This window comes from Polypterus senegalus, chromosome 1, assembly GCF_016835505.1.
Source record: "Polypterus senegalus isolate Bchr_013 chromosome 1, ASM1683550v1, whole genome shotgun sequence".
NCBI lineage: Eukaryota > Metazoa > Chordata > Cladistia > Polypteriformes > Polypteridae > Polypterus > Polypterus senegalus.
The window spans coordinates 90,803,571-90,824,307 of record NC_053154.1 but is presented as its reverse complement, the minus strand read 5'-3'; the positions used below and the strand labels follow the sequence as shown (position 1 = coordinate 90,824,307).

General features: G+C 39.6%; 1 protein-coding gene across 1 annotated transcript in view; it reads right to left on the bottom strand.

The window, feature by feature from the left end:
• Positions 1 to 20,737, bottom strand: part of LOC120526161 (mucin-2-like) — a 120,002-nt gene that overhangs the window by 51,376 nt on the left and 47,889 nt on the right. Inside the window, exons 27-32 of the mRNA XM_039749211.1 lie at positions 16,386 to 17,536; positions 15,165 to 15,339; positions 12,059 to 12,315; positions 8,508 to 8,691; positions 3,806 to 4,025; positions 86 to 264 (exon numbers count right to left, since the gene is read on the bottom strand). Of these exons, the coding sequence (XP_039605145.1) occupies positions 86 to 264; positions 3,806 to 4,025; positions 8,508 to 8,691; positions 12,059 to 12,315; positions 15,165 to 15,339; positions 16,386 to 17,536 (2,166 nt within the window). The remainder of the gene's footprint in view (positions 1 to 85; positions 265 to 3,805; positions 4,026 to 8,507; positions 8,692 to 12,058; positions 12,316 to 15,164; positions 15,340 to 16,385; positions 17,537 to 20,737) is intronic.

Below are 20,737 nucleotides of genomic sequence, written 5' to 3'. Positions count from 1 at the left end.
TGTGAGATTACCTATTGTAAATGTATAGTTAAGAGAGTGATGCCACCTCAAAAACAGTATGATTTTAGTAAAATATTATACATACGACATCTGTTGTTGGTGAAATTTCTCCAGTACAAACAAACACCCACGCTGGAACACATGGAAGCATAGTTCTGTAGACTGGAACACTCAATATCTGTGTCTGGCATTTGACAGCCATCAAAAATACAAGCTTCATAGTAAGGATCTGGAGACAGTAATTTGTGACAGTCTTCAAACACACTGTAAAGAAAACAAAATGACATGTGGCCTTCTTTGAAATTATTTGAACTTTCACAGTTACCCTATCTGGAGTGCTGCTAGTAAATCAGTCATACAGCAGTTAAGACAGAAGGTGTTTTACTAATACTAAAGATTTTACAAATCAGTAGACTTGGATATAACACAAACCACACATAGACTAGAAATTTTACATAATTTTGCATAACTGATTATAAGAGACCTTTGTAGCCTCATTATATCAGAGAATTAGCCACATTATAAGTCTTTGATTGATTAGGTAAAAAGTATAATCTAGAAGAGCTGAATATATCAAAGAATAAGATTATAACAGATAACCTATACATATCAAAGATTTCATTTAAATGGGATATCTAGATACGATACTTCAAAATGTGTTAAAAAAATCACACAACACTGGTATGCCAGAAGATATAGAAATTGTCAAGAAATGAGTTATGAGCATGATAATGTATCTCAGATAATGAGAGTAAATTAGAATTAGTTAATAATGTGTAGGCAACATTAAGCTAAACCAGAAACCCTGAGTCTAACCAAAATAGATGTACAGGAGAGGGCCGGTAGTTTCAACTTGGCTACTCTATGTCAATCATTAAAGGCAGATGACCCAGATATCATAAAGTACAGATTGGTATGAAGGACAATACAGCTAAAAGAAATAATACAAAGGAAAATCTAAATTACAGCAGCTTGTTTAGGGTAAGCTAGAATTCTTCATGGTCTGCTGTGTTAACAAAGACTGCAGGAATGAAAGGAAGTTTAAAGTCTAAGTGTGCAAGGAGGTCTGCCCAGGATTCCATAGTCTAGGCCCACATATTATTGCATCACAAGGTCAGGGTCTCCTACTAATGTAAACATAATTCTATGAAGTGGAGCATGATCATGGATCTTGATTAGTGCTAACAGTAACCACATTGTGTGATTTTGAATAATAGTAGAACTTTACGATCAAATCAAAGCAAATACTTAACTAAAGGAGGTGGCTGAAGGATATGTGATGAAATGCCAGGTGATATTTCTAGGCAATAGCTACATTGGTATAACCCTGTGTTTTTACAACCGCTGAATAATATTTTGAGTTGTGTTTATTTAAAAGCGATTTAAAACAATTTAAAAAGTTTGAATAATATATGATTTTAAGAAAGTCAACCTCTGTACATTGAGTACATTGAAAGTGGCATTTGTTTTGTACTTGTCTCCATTTATTGATGCAAAAACTGAAAATTAATAAAATAAATATGTAGACAGAGAGCGCAACTAAAGAAAGGACAGAAGGCACCCTGAGTTGTGATGTGTAAAAGTTTTAAATAACCAGTAACTAGTAACAATCTAAACAATCCAATGTCTCCATAATAAAACCTTGTTTTCTAGATCTATTGTTTGTTTTTCTTGAATAATCCTTTAGCCCTAAGATTCGATACAGTACAACTGAAACTATTATTAAAATTTTTTTTTCGTTAACTGAAATAAAATAATTAACAAAACTGAAATGAAAAACTAAAACTAAACAAAACTATTAAAGTAGCTGGAAAGACTAACTGAAATTAAATAATAATTTACTAAAATATTTGTAGTTTTCATTTTTGAATGAATATGCTTGCTGTTAGTCTTTAACCCTTGTAAGTTTTAACTCTAAATCAGAAAGTCTTCCACTACGAGCTGCTGGCACATATTCATCCAGTGAATGGCAGCTGGTGATGGAGGGTGGGTGTTCACACAGCATTTGCAGTGAAGAGCAAGGTAAATGCGGGTACGTAAAAAGCGTGTGAAATAGAAAGCGATTTAAGTGTCGCCTTTCTTTGCTTGTTGTATATCAAGATGTAATTCATACGGCTGAAATCAGAATGTGCTGGTGAACAAAACGTTTACCATATAGACCGAAAAATCAAGAGTGAGTAACATTTCAGTTTATTTCTCAAGTGACTGTTTTTTGTTGACAGCAATTCACCTGCCACATTGCACAGGAGAAATCATTTTTACTTTCTCATATACAAAGTATCGAAAACCTAACCTAAACTAATCATGAAAAAATTCAACCTCGATATTTTGATTAATCTTGATCTCAAAGAGTCCAAAAGTACCATTTTTTGGAAGTGTGTGTGTAAACACGATAACTCAAAAACGCAACTAGATAGATGGATGAAATTCTGCATTTGGTTGTCACACCACATTTTTTTATTATTCATGCATCTGCAGAGTCCGATTTATTAAACTTTTACTTTTATAATAATTGTTCAATATATTATTAATTTGATTAGTTGTTGATGGTTCCTTAATGTACATAATACAAAAATATAATCATTGTCTTTCGGTTTACTCCTCAAATATCCATCCCCATATCTGAGTATACAATAAAGTCTGGGGGAGACCACTCCCAGTTTTTGAAAATAAAACAGTAATGATTGAGAGACTGACTAGGTCATCATACAAGATCAGCATATTGTTGCTAACCAATCATTTTTGTTTTAAAAACATCATTTAACAATGAAGCGATATGAACAAAGGTAGGTTAGCAAAGAGAGTCTGCCAAGTGATGAAAAACCAAACATACTAATGGGTTTTTGTATTTATTCTGTATTTATTAATTTATCTTTTTAGTTCATATTCACAGCTCAAAATACCTTATACAGTATTGTTAAAGTAATCCATTAGCAGAATTATATTTTAAAATATCTGTCTTCCTTTCTTCAATGTTTTTCTCTCTCTCTCAAAATAGGTAAAATATCATATTCTTTTTATTCTTAACATCAGCCTTATCATACATATTGCATACCAGTGATTTTTCCTACCTTACATCCAAACCTGCTGCAGTAGGCCCAAGGCTTCCTCTGATCCTGCTCTGGATAAAAAGGTTTATATAATGCATATATTGTTCTTAATCTCAGATGGTGTCTCTGTCATTTTATGCCTGTCTGTACTCCTATTACCTGCTCTTGCTCTGCACATTATGAGTTTACTTTCCTTTATGTTGGGCTATTCAAGTCTCACTGCCCCAATCTTTTGACACTACATGGTTGTTTTTCTTTGTTCCCTCAAAACAGCTAGTTGGGGTCTGCACACTGATTCAAGTCTAAGAGCCCTGTTCTTCCTAAGCCACTGTAAATATTTTAAAAATTATAAAGTTGTGTAAAATTGCTCATATTCAGTATCTAGTTTTGTGCTTGTTTTTATCAGACTAAAACAAAACCAGATCATAAACCATGTAGTGTAGTAAGCCTCCACTAACAGTAAAGTCGTATCCAAATCTGTTAAGTGTACAGTTCTGTCTGATTGTGACACCAAACTAAACTCCAAAGGAGCTCCATGCCATAATTACTAAAACTAAAACTAATAGATATAAAAATTAAATAGAAATGTCTTTGTGAAATAAAAACTAAACTATAATATACACGATGAAGGAAAACTAAAACTAAACTGAATTTCCAAGTAAGGTCAGAAAAAATATAGAAATAAAAACCATTGTAAAAAGGCAAAACTATAATAACCTTGCAGTAGATCTATAGCAGAAAAATGCCCAAAGTACCTGTTTTTGATAATCTGGCAGAGAGAGTTGGCAGTGCATGGTACTTCAGAGGTTTTCAAAGTAGGTTTTGATGGAGGGACAGTTGGTAGCAGCGTTGGTGGTGTGCAATGAGACTTATTGGGGTTTTCCACAAGCCAGTAGTCTGCCATCACCTCACAACTGTCCACAAGCTGTCCACCTGGCAGTAGGCAGTCATCAGCTCTGTTGTTGTTGCAGGTTCCTGAGACACCACAGAATATCAGGTTAATTAATTTTCTTTCACACAATTAGTTGTCTTCCAAAAAGAATAATTTATTAGTATAGATTATATAAACTCCTCTCTGCTAAACTGTATTCTATGAAATCCAAAACATATATAAACACATACAGCACCCCCTTAAAAATGTTTGGGTCAAAGATGCTTTTTTTCATGACCCTGTATAAAAAGTGTTGTAATTTCTACATTTTGTGACTGAAATGCATGCAAATACCCTTAAAGTCTGTAATGTGCACTTTGATCACCTCTGAATTGTTTGGTCTGTAATTTTAAGCTGCGGAGCAGAGGGGTAAGTCCAAGAAAAATATGTGCCCCAAACATTATAAAGGGTACTGTCTATACCTGTGTGTATCAGGTTTGTGTGGTATACTGGTACTGAAAAAGTACCAAAAAACCCATTTTTACAATGTTATGTTTCATGCATTTAATTAATTTTGGTACCAGAAGTAAATAGTAGTTTTCAGCACAGTTATTTCTCTTTAGCATGACTGAAACTAAAATGGGAACCGTGTGCTGTTTGATTTTATCAAAGCATCAAAGGGCTCCTCCTTGAACTGTCACCTTATCGTGGTGGAGGGGTTTGCGTGTCCCAATGATCCTAGGAGCTATGTTGTCCGGGGCTTTATGCCTGGTAGAACCACCCAAGGCAAACTGGTCCTAGGTGAGGGATGAGACAAAGAGCGGTTCAACAAACCTCCAATGAAGAGCAAAAACTTTGGACAACGTTTTCCCTTGCCCGGAGCGGGTCACCGGGGCCCCCCTCTGGAGCCAGGCCTGGAGGTGGGGCTCGATGGCGGCGCCTGGTGGCGGGCCTGCACCCATGGGGCTCGGCGGGCACAGCCGAAGAGGTAACGTGGGTCCTCCTCCCCATGGGCTCACCACCTATGGGACGGGCCAAGGAGGTTGGGTGCAGTGTGAGTTGGGTGGTGGCCGAAGGCGGGGACCTTGGCGGTCTGATCCTCGGCTACAGAAACTGGCTCTTGGGGCGTGGAATGTCACCTCTCTGAAGGGGAAGGAGCCTGAGCTAGTGCGCGAGGTCGAGAGGTTCCGGCTAGATATAGTCGGACTCACCTCGCGCACAGCTTGGACTCTGGAACCAATCTCCTTGAGAGGGGCTGGACTCTCTACCACTCTGGAGTTGCCCCGGTGAGAGGCGCCGAGCAGGTGTGGGCATACTTATTGCCCCCACTTGGAGCCTGTGCATTGGGGTTTACCCCGTGGGCGAGAGGGTGGCCTCCCTCCGCCGGGTGGGGAAGGGTCCTGACTGTTGTTTGTGCATATGCGCGAACAGCAGTTTGGAGTATCCACCCTTTTGGAGTCTCTGGAGGGTTGCTAGAGGGCATACCTTCTGGGGATTCCCTCGTTTTGCTGGGAGACTTCAATGCTCACGTGGGCAATGACAGTGAGACCTGGAAGGGCGTGATTGGGAGGAATGGCCCCCCCGATCTGAACCCGGCGGTGTTTTGTTATTGGACTTCTGTGCTCGTCATGGATTGTCCATACGAACACCATGTTCAAGCATAAGGGTGTTCATATGTGCACTTGGCACCAGGACACCCTAGGCCTCAGGTCGATGATCGACTTTGTGGTCGTGTCGGGACTTGCGCCATATGTCTTGGACACTCGGGTGAAGAGAGGGGCGGAGCTGTCAACTGATCACCACCTGGTGGTGAGTTGGCTTCGATGGTGGGGAAGATGCGGTCAGACCTGGTAGGCCCAAGCGTGTTGTGAGGGTCTGCTGGGAGCTGCTGGCAGAGTCCCCTGTCAGAAGTAGCTTCAACTCCCACCTCCGGCAGAACTTCAACCACGTCCCGAGGGAGGTGGGGACATTGAGTCGAATGGGCCATGTTCCGTGCCTCTATTGTTGAGGCGGCTGACGGAGCTGTGGCCGCAAGGTGGTGGTGCCTGTCGTGGCGGCAATCCCGAACCCGTTGGTGGACACCGGCGTGAGGGATGCCGTCAAGCTGAAGAAGGAGTCCTATAGGACTTTTTGTCCTGTGGGTCTCTGGAGGCAGCTGATAGGTACCGGCAGGCCAAGCGGAACGCTGCCGGTTGTTGCTGAGGCAAAACTTCGGGCATGGGAGGAGTTTGGAGAGGCCATGGAGAGCGACTTTGGACGGCTTCGAGGAGATTCTGGTCCACCGTCCGGCGTCTCAGGAGGGAAGCAGTGCAGTGTCAACACCGTATATGGTGGGGATGGTGCGCTGCTGACCTCGACTTCGGGCGTTGTGGGTCGGTGGGAGGAGTACTTCAAGACCTCCTCAATCCCACTAACATGCCTTCCAATGAGGAAGCAGAGCCTGGGGACTCTGAGGTGGGCTCTCCCATCTCTGGGACTGAAGTCACCGAGGTGGTCAAAAAACTCCTTGGTGGCAGGGCCCGGGGTGGATGAGATCGCCGGAGTTCCTTAAGGCTCTGGATGTTGTAGGACTGTCTTGGTTGACACGTCTCTGCAACATCGCATGGACATCGGGACAGTGCCTCTGGATTGGCAGACCGGGGTGGTGGTCCCCTCTTTAAAAGGGGACGGAGGGTGTGTTCCAACTATAGAGGGATCACACTCCTCAGCCTCCCTGGAAAAGTCTATTCGGGGTTCTGGAGAGGAGGGTCCGTCGGATAGTCGAACCTCGGATTCAGGAGGAACAGTGTGGTTTTAGTCCTGGTCGCGGAACAGTGGACCAGCTCTTCACCCTTAGCAGAGTCCTGGAGGGTGCATGGGAGTTTGCCCGACCGGTCTACATGTGTTTTGTGGACTTGGAAAAGGCATTCGACCGTGTCCCTCGGGAATCCTGTGGGGGTGCTCGGGAGTATGGGGTACGGACCCCTGATAAGAGCTGTTGGTCTCTGTACAACCGTGTCAGAGCTTGGTCCGCATTGCCGGCAGTAAGTCGAGCCCGTTTCCAGTGAGAGTTGGACTCCGCCAGGGCTGCCCTTTGTCACCGATTCTGTTCATAACTTTTATGGACAGAATTTCTAGGCGCAGCCAGGGTGTTGAAGGGGTCCTCAGCCGGAAAAGGGTGGAGTGCCCTCTCAGGGTTGGGGGAGAGATCCTGCCCCAAGTGGAGGAGTTCAAGTATCTCGGGGTCTTGTTCACGAGTGAGGGAAGAATGGAGCGTGATGCGGGCTCTGCATCGGTCTGTCGTGGTGAAAAAGGAGCTGAGCCGTAAGGCAAAGCTCTCAATTTACCAGTCGATCTACGCTCCTACCCTCACCTATGGTCATGAGCTATGGGTAGTGACCGAAAGAACGAGATCGCGAATACAAGCGGCTGAAATGAGTTTCCTCCTCAGGGTGTCTGGGCTTTCCCTTAAAGATAGGGTGAGAAGCTCAGTCATCCGGGAGGGGCTCAGAGTAGAGCCGCTGCTCCTCCGCATCGAGAGGAGTCAGATGAGGTGGCTCGGGCATCTGATCAGGATGCCTCCTGGGCGCCTCCTGGTGAGGTGTTCGGCACGTCCAACCGGTAGGAGGCCCCGGGGAAGACCCAGGACACGCTGGAGGGACTATGTCTCCCGGCTGGCCTGGGGACGCCTGGGATTCTCCGGAAGAGCTGGAAGAAGTGGCGGGGAGAGGGAAGTCTGGGCCTCTCTGCTTAAGCTGCTGCCCCCGCGACCCGACCTCGGGTAAGCGGAAGAGAATGGATGGATGGATGGATCAAAGGGCCCACACTGCTTTTCAAGTATATTTATTTGTAAACAAGCCAAATAGTCAAAAAGGAAGGCTGCTCTTATTAATTTATGGAGTGCAGTACACAAGGGAGGTGCACAATTATACACCAGGGCAGGGATGCATGCGTGCATGCAGGCTGGAGGAATATAATCCATCCATTATCCAACCCGCTATATCCTATCTACAGGGTCACGGAGGTCTGCTGGAGCCAATCCCAGCCAACAAAGGGCGCAAGGCAGGAAACAAACCCCAGGCAGGGCGCCAGCCCACCATAGGAGGAATATAATAAAGTAAATAATAGTTTTCAAGCACCTCACTGTCATTTTCAAATACGTTTGGAACTCCAAGAGGTAACTCAATTCAGACCCATGAAAAACCCCTCTTTTCAAACTTATATTAATGTAAACTTGCTGGATAGTCCAAAGACGAGGATCCTCTTATTGATATACGGATTGTGATGTACAATTTGGATGTCTGATTGTGTGGTGGAGGAGTGAGGTGCCTCTGCATGCGGGCTTGCGGAACAAAGCAGCTATAAGGCAGAGGGAGTCAGGGGTTAGCCGTCCGTTATTTGCTTTGGAATTTGTTTTGGTACCGGTATTGAGGTCCAATCGCTGGTGCTGATACCAAAGTCAAAATTTTAATACTGATCTAACACAAGCAACCTGTAAAAGTGGTCTGTTTCCTTAAGCAGCTCATTTATCAAAGATTGCAAAACTAAAAAAAAATACAGTATTATGCAAATTTAAGTTATCAAGAAAGAAAGAAAAAAGACAATACCGCATTGTCCTTGAGTATTGTTTCCAAATTTCTGGTAAGGCAACTTAATTGTAAAGGCCACTCCATTGAAGGTCACTTCTATTTCTGCTTCTGGGATTTCAAGAATGAGGTTGAGACCTGAGCTGTAAACCTTCATTCCGTATCTCTTGAATGGCAGGTGCTCTTCTTTACTGTTCACAAAAACCTGACAAAAAAGAAGTATTTGCAAGAATGCAGGGAAGGTCAAACAATGCAAGTCAACCACTTTGCTCACAGTAACAGGTCTGATCAGAATGAATTTTGGTTGTGTAAGTATTGAACTCATAGAATTTATTCAAAGAACTTAAGGAAAAGGTTTGATGAAAACAGGCTATCAAGCTCAACCAACTGTAGCTACTCTAATCAAATGTTTTATTATTTGTTGTTCAGGAACTTTTCATTTTCTTGATCTCATGAGATTAAGTTCACTTTACAATATGTAAAACACAATCTATTCAAAAATCTAATAATTAGAACATTTCTAAATGAGATTCAAGATGCATTAAATCATACTCAATAATTACAGCACCACCCACCAACTAAGACGACTGTGTTTACAAATGTTCCAGTTTAAAATATACTCTCTTTGATACTTTAGCTTGCACTCTTCTTTCCTTTAAAAAGCACTTTGTGATATTAAGCAGTATGAATGGTGCTATAAAAAGCAAAAAATTACTGATTGGCCTTGCTTTTACTATAATTACTACTATATATCTGGGTTACAGACAGTAAAACAAAATGTTGTTCTCCTTCATTTGGATCTGTCACAATGTAGGGAATGCTGTAAGTTACAGCTTTGAAAGCATGAATATTAACATTAAAATTAAAATGAATATAGCAGTAAAAGCCAAGAAAAGGCAACAACAAATATAAATCACATACTTGAAGACACCAATGGAAGCTATGGTGACGTGAAAGACTGAAACCACAAATAGTCACAGGAATCTCTGGCAAACTACTAAGTCATATTGTTGAAGCAGATACAACTTTTATTAAATATCTGGATGACAAATTGGGACAACTCGGCCATTTTTAAAATCCAGGGAGCTTGAATGACTGAATGGTCTCCTCTCATTTGTAAATTTTGTGTATATACTCATGTTCTAAAACAATCTGAATGACTTTTACCCAGGTCCTACAAGTTGAAAAATATTGCACACTAGCAAAATACCTGCACTTCGCCTTAAAATTTTTATTAAGAAGAAAAGTAAACCTTTTTAAACTGACGGAAAATATACCAATAATTATTTGTTAAGGATCTCTTTGTGTACCATGTTGTCATTTTGGCCCTCCGGTTGTAATATGACCAAGCTGTGCGCTGAGCTTACTCTTGAGCATGCAACTTACAGTTGGCCATGTGAAAAGCAATCTTGCCTCAAATCTCACAGCTTGGATTGCTGCTGTTATAATCGGTTTGAGTTTCATGGTTTGTTTCAATTACGACAGTATTTGCAGGACTTGTTGTGTTGAAGTGACATTCGGCATCTGTCAAGCATTGAAAGCATACAACCGCTTTCATCAATAACTTTGCATCCAGCTTTTGAGAGATTAAACATTAATAAACATCAAAGTGTTAACTACTGAAATTGTCACCTGTGAATCTAAGATGTTTAAGAGGCATTGGAAGTTGTCCAAAGGTGTAAAATATTTGGCCATTTCGGTACACTTGAAAGTGACAATCGAACAATTCAGCGGCAGCCATCAACTCACATGCAGAACCATAGGTGAAGGGCTTAAGCATTTCACTCTTATAGTGCTCCTGTGTAATATCATTATCTCCTGTACCGTCATCAGTCCACACCTTGAACCTGTCCCAGTCATTCAATACATAAGACACAATGTTCTTCCGGATATCAAGAGTGAGCCTGATATGGCCGTGCAATATGTAACACAGAGAATGGAAAAAGCAGGTGCCATCTCCGGGAGTGGAAACCACTTGGTAAGTGACAGTTCTTTGATTGATGGTGATCACCTCGATAGACATGTTAATGGGGGTACGGTTGGAATGATAAAGGAAATGGTTACCTGATCAATGCAAAGTAAGTCTAAAATGCCTACACAATAACTATAATTGTAATAAACGAACAATAAAACAGCGGAGAAGCTGTGGATTAAATAAAAAGGCTGCAGTTATCAGCAGGGAGACGTGAATCCCGTGGCGAAGCAAGGAAGGAAATGAAGTGACTGGAGCAACGGACGGCCTTATATAGGCAGGCAGCCAACAACGTGGGAGAAGTGGGAATGGGGGACCCAATGCCGCCTCACATGGCAACCGAGCTGTAGGCCATGGACGTATATATGTACGTAAGTAGGATTCAGTTAGTGTTGGGAACCCGTGTACCAAATTTCTTGAAGATGGGCCCATAAGTAACAAAAACCATTGGAAAGTTCAATATGGTGACCGACAGTGGCATCATACCACCGAAATAAGTACTTACATCAGTTTCGGTTAGTGCAGGGAAGCCGCCTACCAAATTTCGTGAAGATGGGGCCATAAAAAAGAAAGTTCAATATGGCGGATGTTGTCGACCATTATGACCGTTACGTGTAGAATTTCGAAATGAAACGTACTTAACTTTTGTAACTAAGCTGTAAGGAATGAGCCTGCCAAATTTCAGCCTTCTTCCTACACGGGAAGTTGGAGAATTAGTGATGAGTGAGTCAGTGAATCTAAGGTTGGAAAGTTTAATATGGTGGCCGACAATGGCGTCATACCACCGAAGTATGTACGTACATCGGTTTCGGTTAGCGCAGGGCAGCCACATACCAAATTTTGTGAAGATGGGGCCATAAATAAGAAAGTTTAACATGGCGGACATTGTCAAATGTTATGACCGTTACGCTTAGAATTTCAAAATGAAACCTGCTTAACTTTTTTAAGTAAGCTGTAAGGAATGAGCCTGCCAAATTTCAGCCTTCTACCTACACGGGAAGTTGGAGAATTAGTGACGTTGGAAAGTTCAATATGGTGGCCGACAGTGGCATCATACCACCGAAAGAAGGACGTACATCGGTTTTGGTTAATGCAGGGAAGCCGCCTACCGAATTTCGTGAAGATGGGGCCATAAATAAGAAAGTTTAACATGGTGGAATTTGTCGACTGTTATGACCGTTACGCGTAGAATTTCGAAATGAAACCTGCTTAACTTTTGTAAGTAAATTGTAAGGAATGAGCCTGCCAAATTTCAGCCTTCTACCTACACGGGAAGTTGGAGAATTAGTTATGAGTGAGTGAGTGAGTGAGTGAGTGAGTGAGTGAGTGAGTGAGTCAGTCAGTCAGTCAGTCAGTCAGTCAGTCTGTCAGTGAGGGCTTTGCCTTTTATTAGTATAGATTGCATTGTTCTCAAGATACACAGGATGCTCCTTGGTTGAAAGAGCTGAGCTATTAATTGTAAGGTAAAGGAAATGACAAAAGAAATAGTTATGAAATATAAGGCTCCTTATCCGACTGGACAGAAAACTGTACAGGATACACAGAGGGCAGGTTACTGCAGGCCGAAATACCTAAGGAAGTCTATACAGGCATGTTGCACACTTACCTTCAGTTTTACACGCCCATTTGTTTCCATGTTCTTCAATTCAATGACCTGGGATTCAAAGGATACAATGATGGAGCGTGGGCAAGACACTCGGTCACGAATATCACAATGAACGTTATCAATGTAAATCTTGAAATTGTCATAATTGGGACGAATCTCTTCTACTAGCAGATAGGTGCAGTTCCCTTGATGACTGTAGTATTGTCCATCAAATGTAATGTAATGTGGGTCTCCAAAGCCAGTGCAGTAACCTGAAAGCAGCAGATATTCAATATTATTCTGTTTCATTTAAAAGTATAAAATGAATTATTGATTTTTGTTGTGTAAAACTTTCAACTGCAATAGAAAAAGCTTGAATGGTTGGCTTTGCCTTAGATGGCAGTGGAACTCAAGGCTTTCTTAAACAACAAGCATGAAGTATGTACAATGGGCTGTCATGGAAGCATGCTCTGTCATCTGTGCCTTATTTTCATCTGTAGACTAGAGTATTCTAAATATGGAGGATTCTTAGAAATTAATGGATTCATTTATTTCTAAAAGGACTGACTACTGCAATGTTTTATTCACGGACTGTTTCAAATTGTTCTATATGTAGCTTTCAGGTAATTCAAAATGCTGCATCAGGAACACTGATTCCAGTTAAGTTTGGGGCTGATTTCAAAATCCTCCTTCTTACATATAAAACTTTAATGGCCAAGGTTCTGCTTACCTTAACTTATCATTAATTACAAACCAGCACATATTTTACAATCTGAAGATGATGGTGGCTTGTCTTCTTTAGATTCCAAACATTAATAAAAGAAATGTGGGATTTCAAAAATGGGACCAGATTTATTAGATGATCTGTCTGCTTGTATAGGAGATTCCCATTCAATTTGAACTTTTAAATTCAGACCATACATTCACTACTTTAGCCTACCATGTTGTGAGTAGAATGGCTGATTAGCTATTCCTATTACACCTCTCTTTAATGGCCATCTGTTCAAAAATATAACTATTACAATGATTGTGAATAGTTAATGACACCTCTCTATTCTGTTTCTCTTCTTGGAGTCCTGCTTTGAATGTTGCACCCCTTTGAAATCCTTTTAAAAGTTTACTTTGAAACATAATTAATCAATATGTTTGTTAAGTGCAGTTTAGAATTTTTGCCAGCTTAAAATGTAAATCACAAATGTGATTTCTCTTATGGTAACATTTGGTAACACTAACTCAGCATTAGTACTACAGGGATTAATAACAGAGCTGTATTTTGACTAAAAACACAAACAAAGGCATCAAGAGAAAGGAGCAGATCTCACTTATAAAAAACTGGAAGCTAAATCTGGAAAACTAGAAAGCTAAAGCTGAATGCTTAGTCTGCTATTTTTTTTTGTATGGTTTTCCACTCTTTTGTGTTTAGATATAAAGAACCATGCTTATAGAAATACAGATTTTTTCCCCTTTTTTTTGCTTTATTACGGTGACCTTAGTTTTATAGCTAAAGATACATGGGAACAAAACAAAGAGTATTATGTCACTCTTATGGAAAGTCTTATTAATGACTTACAGAAAGTGACACTAGTAATCAATTAAATAAATAAACACTTCCTAAAAACGAGTAATGTTTGTTTAGAATAGACGTACAGGAAATGAGGTGTGGCAGAAAAGTAATGAGACTGATTTTTTATTTACCAAAGTTTTTATTTTTTTTAAACATCAATGTTATCCCCTTTAAAGTAGTTCCCTTGGGAAGCTACACATCGATGGAGACGTTGTTCCCACTGTTGGTAGCAGCGCTGGAAGTCTTCAACCGGTATGGTCTTCAGCATGTCCGTTACACTCTTTTGGATGTTTTCTAAAGTCCCGAAATGACGTCCTTTGTGGACATTTTTCAGTTTAGGAAAAAGTAACACGGACTGAGGTCAGGTGAATAATGGGGCTGGGGAACCACAGGAATGCCTTTTGAGGTAAAAAATTCTGTTATGGAGAGGGCAGTGTGACATGGGGCGTTGTCATGATGGAGCATCCATTTCTCTGCAATGTCTGGTCTCATGCGAATGACCCTTTTTCTGAACCTTTCAAGGAAGTCTTTATAAAAAACTTGGTTGACAGTTTGTCCTGGAGGAACAAATTCTATGTTGACGATTCCCCTTTTGTCAAAAAAACAAATCAGCATTGATTTGATCTTCGATTTACTCATTCGAGCTTTCTTTGGTCGAGGAGAGTTTGCAGTGTGCCACTCCTGACTTTGCCTCTTGGTCTCAGGATCGTATTTAAAAATCCATGATTCATCACCTGTGATCACACGACTAAAGAAATCTTGCTCATTAGCGATTCTGTCAAGATGATCAAGACACTTGTTTTTTCGATTGTCCTTCTGCTCAATTGTGAGGTTTTTCGGCACCATTTTGGCACAGACCTTTCGCATGTTCAAATGTTCAGTCAAAATTTGATGAACGGTAAATCTGTTCAAATTTAATTGTTCACTCAACATTCTTAATGTTAAACGACGGTCTGATCTCACAAGAGTGTTCACACGTTCGATGTTTTCATTGGTTTTCAAAGTTGAAGGCCTCCCTGAACGGTATTCATCTCCAACGTGTTTTCTGCCTTCCAAAAATGATTTGTGCCAGCAAAAAACTTGAGCTCGGGATAAAGAATGTTCCCCATAGGCCTGTTGTAACTTTTCAAACGTCACACTTGCCGATTCTCCAAGCTTAACACAAAATTTAATGGCACAACGTTGCTCCAAATTCCGCTGTTCCATTTTGCGTGACGCACAACCAAAAACACAACTTCGCTAATAGCAGTCACAAAAATCACGTAGTTAACGGAAGGAGTTGAAACTCGCACTGAGCTATGGGAGGGTACTGATACACGTGCTCTATCAAGGACAACAGCGCAGCGTTGCCAGATCGCTTGCAGTGTTGCCAGTCTCATTACTTTTCTGCCACACCTCAGAAGACAAGAGAATAGTTAATGATACTCTGTGACTATGTACTCATTGATCTGAAAACTTAGTTTACTTAATTTTTTATTAGTATTTTGTGTGTTGACAACTTTAATCCAACTTAAGTATCACTGCCTTTAAACAGTAGAAGGTTTAACAGATACTCACAATCACAAACCTCTAGTTTGCAGCAGAATTTTTCATCCATTACAGTATTAGAGGGCCGTCCACTTGCACAAGTGAATTTCTCTGGTGGGGTACAATTATAAGGAATATACTGCAGGGTGTTGTTTTCAAGACACTTTACTGTGGTGCAGTTACAGATCTCAAAAATCTCTCCAGTCTAGTATTTGAAAGAAAAAAACTAAATCTCAGTGAGGAAAGAAATGTGTTGAAAATTAAGAAAGTTGCATTTTGAAAAGCACCAAAAGGCGTGTAAAACATTATTGTCATATGAGGGATATTTAAGAACTGCTTTCTATCTAGCTCAGTTTTCTGTAATTTACAAAAAATGATTGGGTGTAATTTTTGTCTTGAGTTTTGATTTTTGAAACTGTCTGTTAATGCTTAAGTACTGTTAGTTATACTTCACCTGAACAATTAGAAGCTGTCAATTGCAAAAAAATTATTGTAGTTTCTTACTGTTATATCCGTAATAACTAAATTGTCAGCATGAATATGAATGGTATTTGGTGCTTTATTGTGTGAATGTACTTTGTTTAAAATTTGTGTCTGACTGCTGCACTTCATTGTAATAAAAATAAAGATAAATTAATGTTTTTGAAATTATGCAGTAAGATTAACGGTAATTGTCTACATCTATGTCATATTTTACATTTGGGTGCTAAATCCATTAAATAATTTACCATTAATTGAAAAAAACAAGAGAGCACAGTCTAGAGAATTGCTTCTGGACTTCAGTGCCTACAGTTGTTTACAGTAACCTGCATTTTACCTAGATACTGTATGTAAGTGAGGCTCTTTGCATGTGTATAACTCTACAGCTTCTTTATTTAGACACAAACAAATTGGAAAAATATTCAGTTTTAAATTATTAACAGATATATACATATGCATTGTAATATTAGGAAGTTGTGCTGTAGACAATGGGTAATAGAAAGTAATGATGTCCTCGGACTTAATGTTAGTACATTTCTAAAACATACTAAAAGTGATGCAATCAAGCAAACATGAATAGCTAATATCACAGAATTACATAAATATTTTAAGCACAAAATTGTTTATTCTACAATAGCACAAGGGACTAAAGATAAGATTATTAAATATCTGGTGGTAATGTAATCACCTGTAATATTTAGAAATCGATCTGAAATTACTATATCTAGCCGTAAAAAATTTTAGGCAAAAACAAAAGTTCCCTTTACTTACTACTTTGCCAAAATCTGGACATCCTGGTGGTCTTGTAGTAGAGATTGTTGTTGTAGTTGTGGTAGTTGTTGGCGTTGTAGTTGTGGTGGTGGTCGGTGTTGTTGTGCTTTCTGTGGTGGTGGTTGGAGTTGTTGTGAATTCTGTTGTTGTTGTGGTGGTGGTTGGAGTTGTTGTAGATTCTGTTGTTGTGGTGGTGGTTAGAATTGTTGTAGATTCTGTTGTTGTGGTGCTGGTTGGAGTTGTTGTAGATTCTGTTGGTGGCATGGTGGTGGTTGGAGTTGTTGTAGATTCTGTTGTTGTGGTTGTGGTTGGAGTTGTTGTACTTTCTGTGGTGGTGGTTGGAGTTGTTGTAGATTCTGTTATTATAGTGGTGGTTGGAGTTGTACTTTCTGTGGTGGTGGTTGGAGTTGTAGATTCTGTTGTTGTCGTGGTGGTGGTGGTGGTTGGAGTTGTAGATTCTGTTGTTGTGGTGGTGGTTGGAGTTGTTGTACTTTCTGTGGTGGTAGTTGGAGTTGTTGTGGATTCTGTTGTTGTGGTGGTTGGAGTTGTTGTAGATTCTGTTGTTGTGGTGGTGGTTGGAGTTGTTGTGGATTCTGTTGTTGTTGTGGTGGTGGTTGGAGTTGTTGTACTTTCTGTGGTTGTGGTTGTTGTGGATTCTGTTGTTGTTGTGGTAGTGGTTGGAGTTGTTGTAGATTCTGTTGTTGTAGTGGTGGTTGGAGTAGTTGTGGATTCTGTGGTTGTGGTGGTGGTTGGGATTGTGGTACTTTCTGTGGTTGTGGTTGGAGTTGTGGATTCTGTTGTTGTTATGGTGGTGGTTGGAGTTGTTGTAGATTCTGTTGTGGTGGTGGTTGGAGTTGAAGTTGGAGTTCCGAAACATGGAGTGCAGCACCATACTCGTATTTCATAGTTATAACATTTTGGAGGGATCTTTGTTTGATTTTTATTGTGGCACGTCAGTCCTTTATTGTCACATGTGACTGTTTGGCCCAGATCCTCTAGGCTTATGTCAGGGAAGGGGACAGATCTGCATTCCACCTTCTCAATTTTTTCACAATTTAGATCTTTAATATTTTGTACTAATTCATATTCTCCTTCATTATTTGGGTAGTGATCATCAAACCATTCTGTCCAAGCACATTTTGTAATGCAGGCTGTAAAAGAGACAAACAAAAGTCAGTTACATTTGTGTACTTTTTAAGATATAACACTGTTTAACATCAATGAAATTGTTTCTACCTGATACTTCTCAATACATCAATCTACTACATCTCAAAAATTTAAATATGAAGCCACCAAAGCTGTTTTTTCATGTCAATAAAAATAATTAAAAACAAGAGGTGAGGTGGCATGCAAAATAAGAATATGCATGGGTGGCTGTGCCATGCAATGGACTGGCATCTCTTCAAGGTTTATTCTTAGCTTGTGCACAGTAGTGCCTAGATAATAACTCTGATATGGAAACTAATGTGAGCTCATAAAAATCAATCAGCTTCAGTTGAGGGAAAACTGTGTAATATTCCAGTATGTAGAAATTCTGTAGAATATGAAAAGTGTTTCTGGTTGCCATATGTAATCAGCTGTCTGCTGCTACTTGAATGTGGAATTGCCATTAATCATAGTAGGGAAGGAATTGCTTATATTGCTATTAGCAGTTTAATCCTTCGCTTGTTTAATGAAAGTATAGCAATGTCAACAGACAGACTGTTTCAGTTTCCAGGACGTTGTAGCTGTAATGTGCTATTATTCATATCCTTTCATTGAATATTTTGAAGACCTGTGCTGCTGCAACAGAATTTGTATCCTTGTACTGAGGTATGCTTTTTCCATATTTAAAACGTGATACTATACATAGCATTGGGCAGTTTGTTTTCCAACAGCTCGAGCGCATCCATTATAATTTTTAGACTGCAAATCAACATTTTGATAACAAGAACTATTATGTAAAAGCTTGCAGCATCTGATAAAATTTCCAGAGTTGCATTGTAAAAGGGCTTCAGCATTATGACTGTTTCTTCAGTAAGTTCCCACTCCACAGATTTCATTTGAATTAAATCCTCTCTATTCATTATTATACATATTACTGTATACTATATTACATATTTTATATGAGTTTATTTTTATCTTCAACATTCCATTGAAAAATTCCCATTTTAGGTACAATATTTAACTTAAAAATACTACAGTAGCACACTTTTCTGCAATGCCTTTTTAAAAAATCAGAGTAACTCTCAAAATCATAGTTATTACAGCCAACAGTACATAGAACACAATAGCACCAGTCTTTTCATTAAGTCTGTTTTTGTAAAGTACTTCATCATCAAGTAATTTACATTGCTTATAAAATAGACAAAAGGGAACTTCGCATAGCTTGGTACATTGATATTGGCTTGGCAGGACTTCACTAAATGAAGTTGGCAAACTACACTAAGTGATAACTTGTGCAGCTTTTCAGTTACATATACAGTATAGGGTCAGTATGGCTCTAATAGTATATGAAGACCGACATGTACTTAAAACACCTGATTGCCAGTGCAATATGTAATGTAAGATGGAAACAAATAAAAGTATGTTTAAAAAGCTGAGAGATGAAGATAAGGGGAGAGAGGCACTGCAGATATCCAGTGCATAAAGAGGAAAAGTGCTGTTAAAAAGTAATATAAAAAACAAAATATGGACTCATATATGTATGTATGTATGTATGTATGTATGTACTGCTGATTCACACTATCAGAGAAATAACAAGGCACCATATTCTGTACACAGGATGCGCCGGTACTAGTGGCCGCCTGTTATTTGCGTGGGTTCATTTCAGAAAGTTCTGACTTGCATGCTGAGAATTAACGCTTTCTGAGTAAGTCACTTGAGAAGCTCTTTCCAATTCTTTTCAAATATTTTTTACAAAATTATCTGATATTACTGTACATGAAGGTATTAGCATTTAAAGACAACCCTTTGCATCACATTCCTGAAAAAGCTTTAAAATTCTCCAGTTACTAACAAAGAAAAAAAATTGCAGAGAAGTGCAAACCAAATGGAAAGGAATAAAATAGCACAAGCAGTTAGTTTATGTTTTAGTTACAGCAATATGAGCTTCTCACTAAGTTCAGTACTCATTTCACAAAATGATAAAGAGCTTCGCAAGAAATTTAGTGGAAGAGTCTGTGTCTCAGACAAAGCTGAGGGTATGTGGAAACCATCCATAGTCTTCATAACTATGTTAACTTAAATATTGAAGTTTAAGAAAATGTTTTCTTGGGCTCTTAAATGGAAACAAAAATATTTGGTGATTTATCTATACTAATAAAAGGCAAAGCCCTCACTGACTGACTGACTGACTGACTGACTGACTGACTCACTCACTCACTCACTCACTCACTCACTCACTCACTCACTCACTCACTCATCACTAATTCTCCAACTTCCCGTGTTGGTAGAAGGCTGAAATTTGGCAGGCTTATTCCTTACAGCTTTCTTATAAAACTTAAGCAGGTTTCATTTAGAAATTCTACACATAACGGTCATAACAGTCGACAACGTCCGCCATATTGAACTTTCTTATTTATGGCCCCATCTTCCCGAAATTTGGTAGGCGGCTTCCCTGGGCTAACTGAAACCAATGTACGTACTTATTTTGACGCCACTGTCGACCGCCATATTGAACTTTCCAATGTCAGACTCACTGACTCACTCATCACTAATTTTCCAACTTCCCGTGTAGGTAGAAGGCTGAAATTTGGCAGGCTCATTCCTTACAGCTTACTTACAAAAGTTAAGCAGTTTTCATTTCCAACTTCAAAAATACTAAACTTGTCCTTTAGAATACTGATTACAGGTTTGTTTGACCTACAGCCACTGGCAATTACAACTGCTACAAAATGTAAAATGAAGGTCTAATAATACAATAATTAATACTAAATTATGTGTCAGAAAATAACATTGAACAACTAGAAGTTATGCTTTAAACACTGTTAGTGCAACAGTACAACAAGATGTGGTGACTGAATGGCAACTTGAATGAAAAAAAACTATGTAAAAAATTTAGTGGAACCATCATATGAGTATATTCAGAATATTTAGCATACTTCCACTATATAGAAATTAAGATCTGATATATTAAAAATATTTAATCAAAATCAATTGTAGTGGAGGGTGGAGTTGTTGTACTTTCTGTTGTTGTGGTGATTGGAGTTGTCGTGGATTCTATTGTTGTGGTTGGCGTTGTGATGGGTTCTGTTGTGGTGGTGGTGGTGGTAGTTGTACATGCTGCAAAGAAAGAAAGGAAAAACATCAATAATTGCAAGCTATGCTCAGTAATTAATAACACTTTGTTATTTTTCTATCTTAGTCTCCTT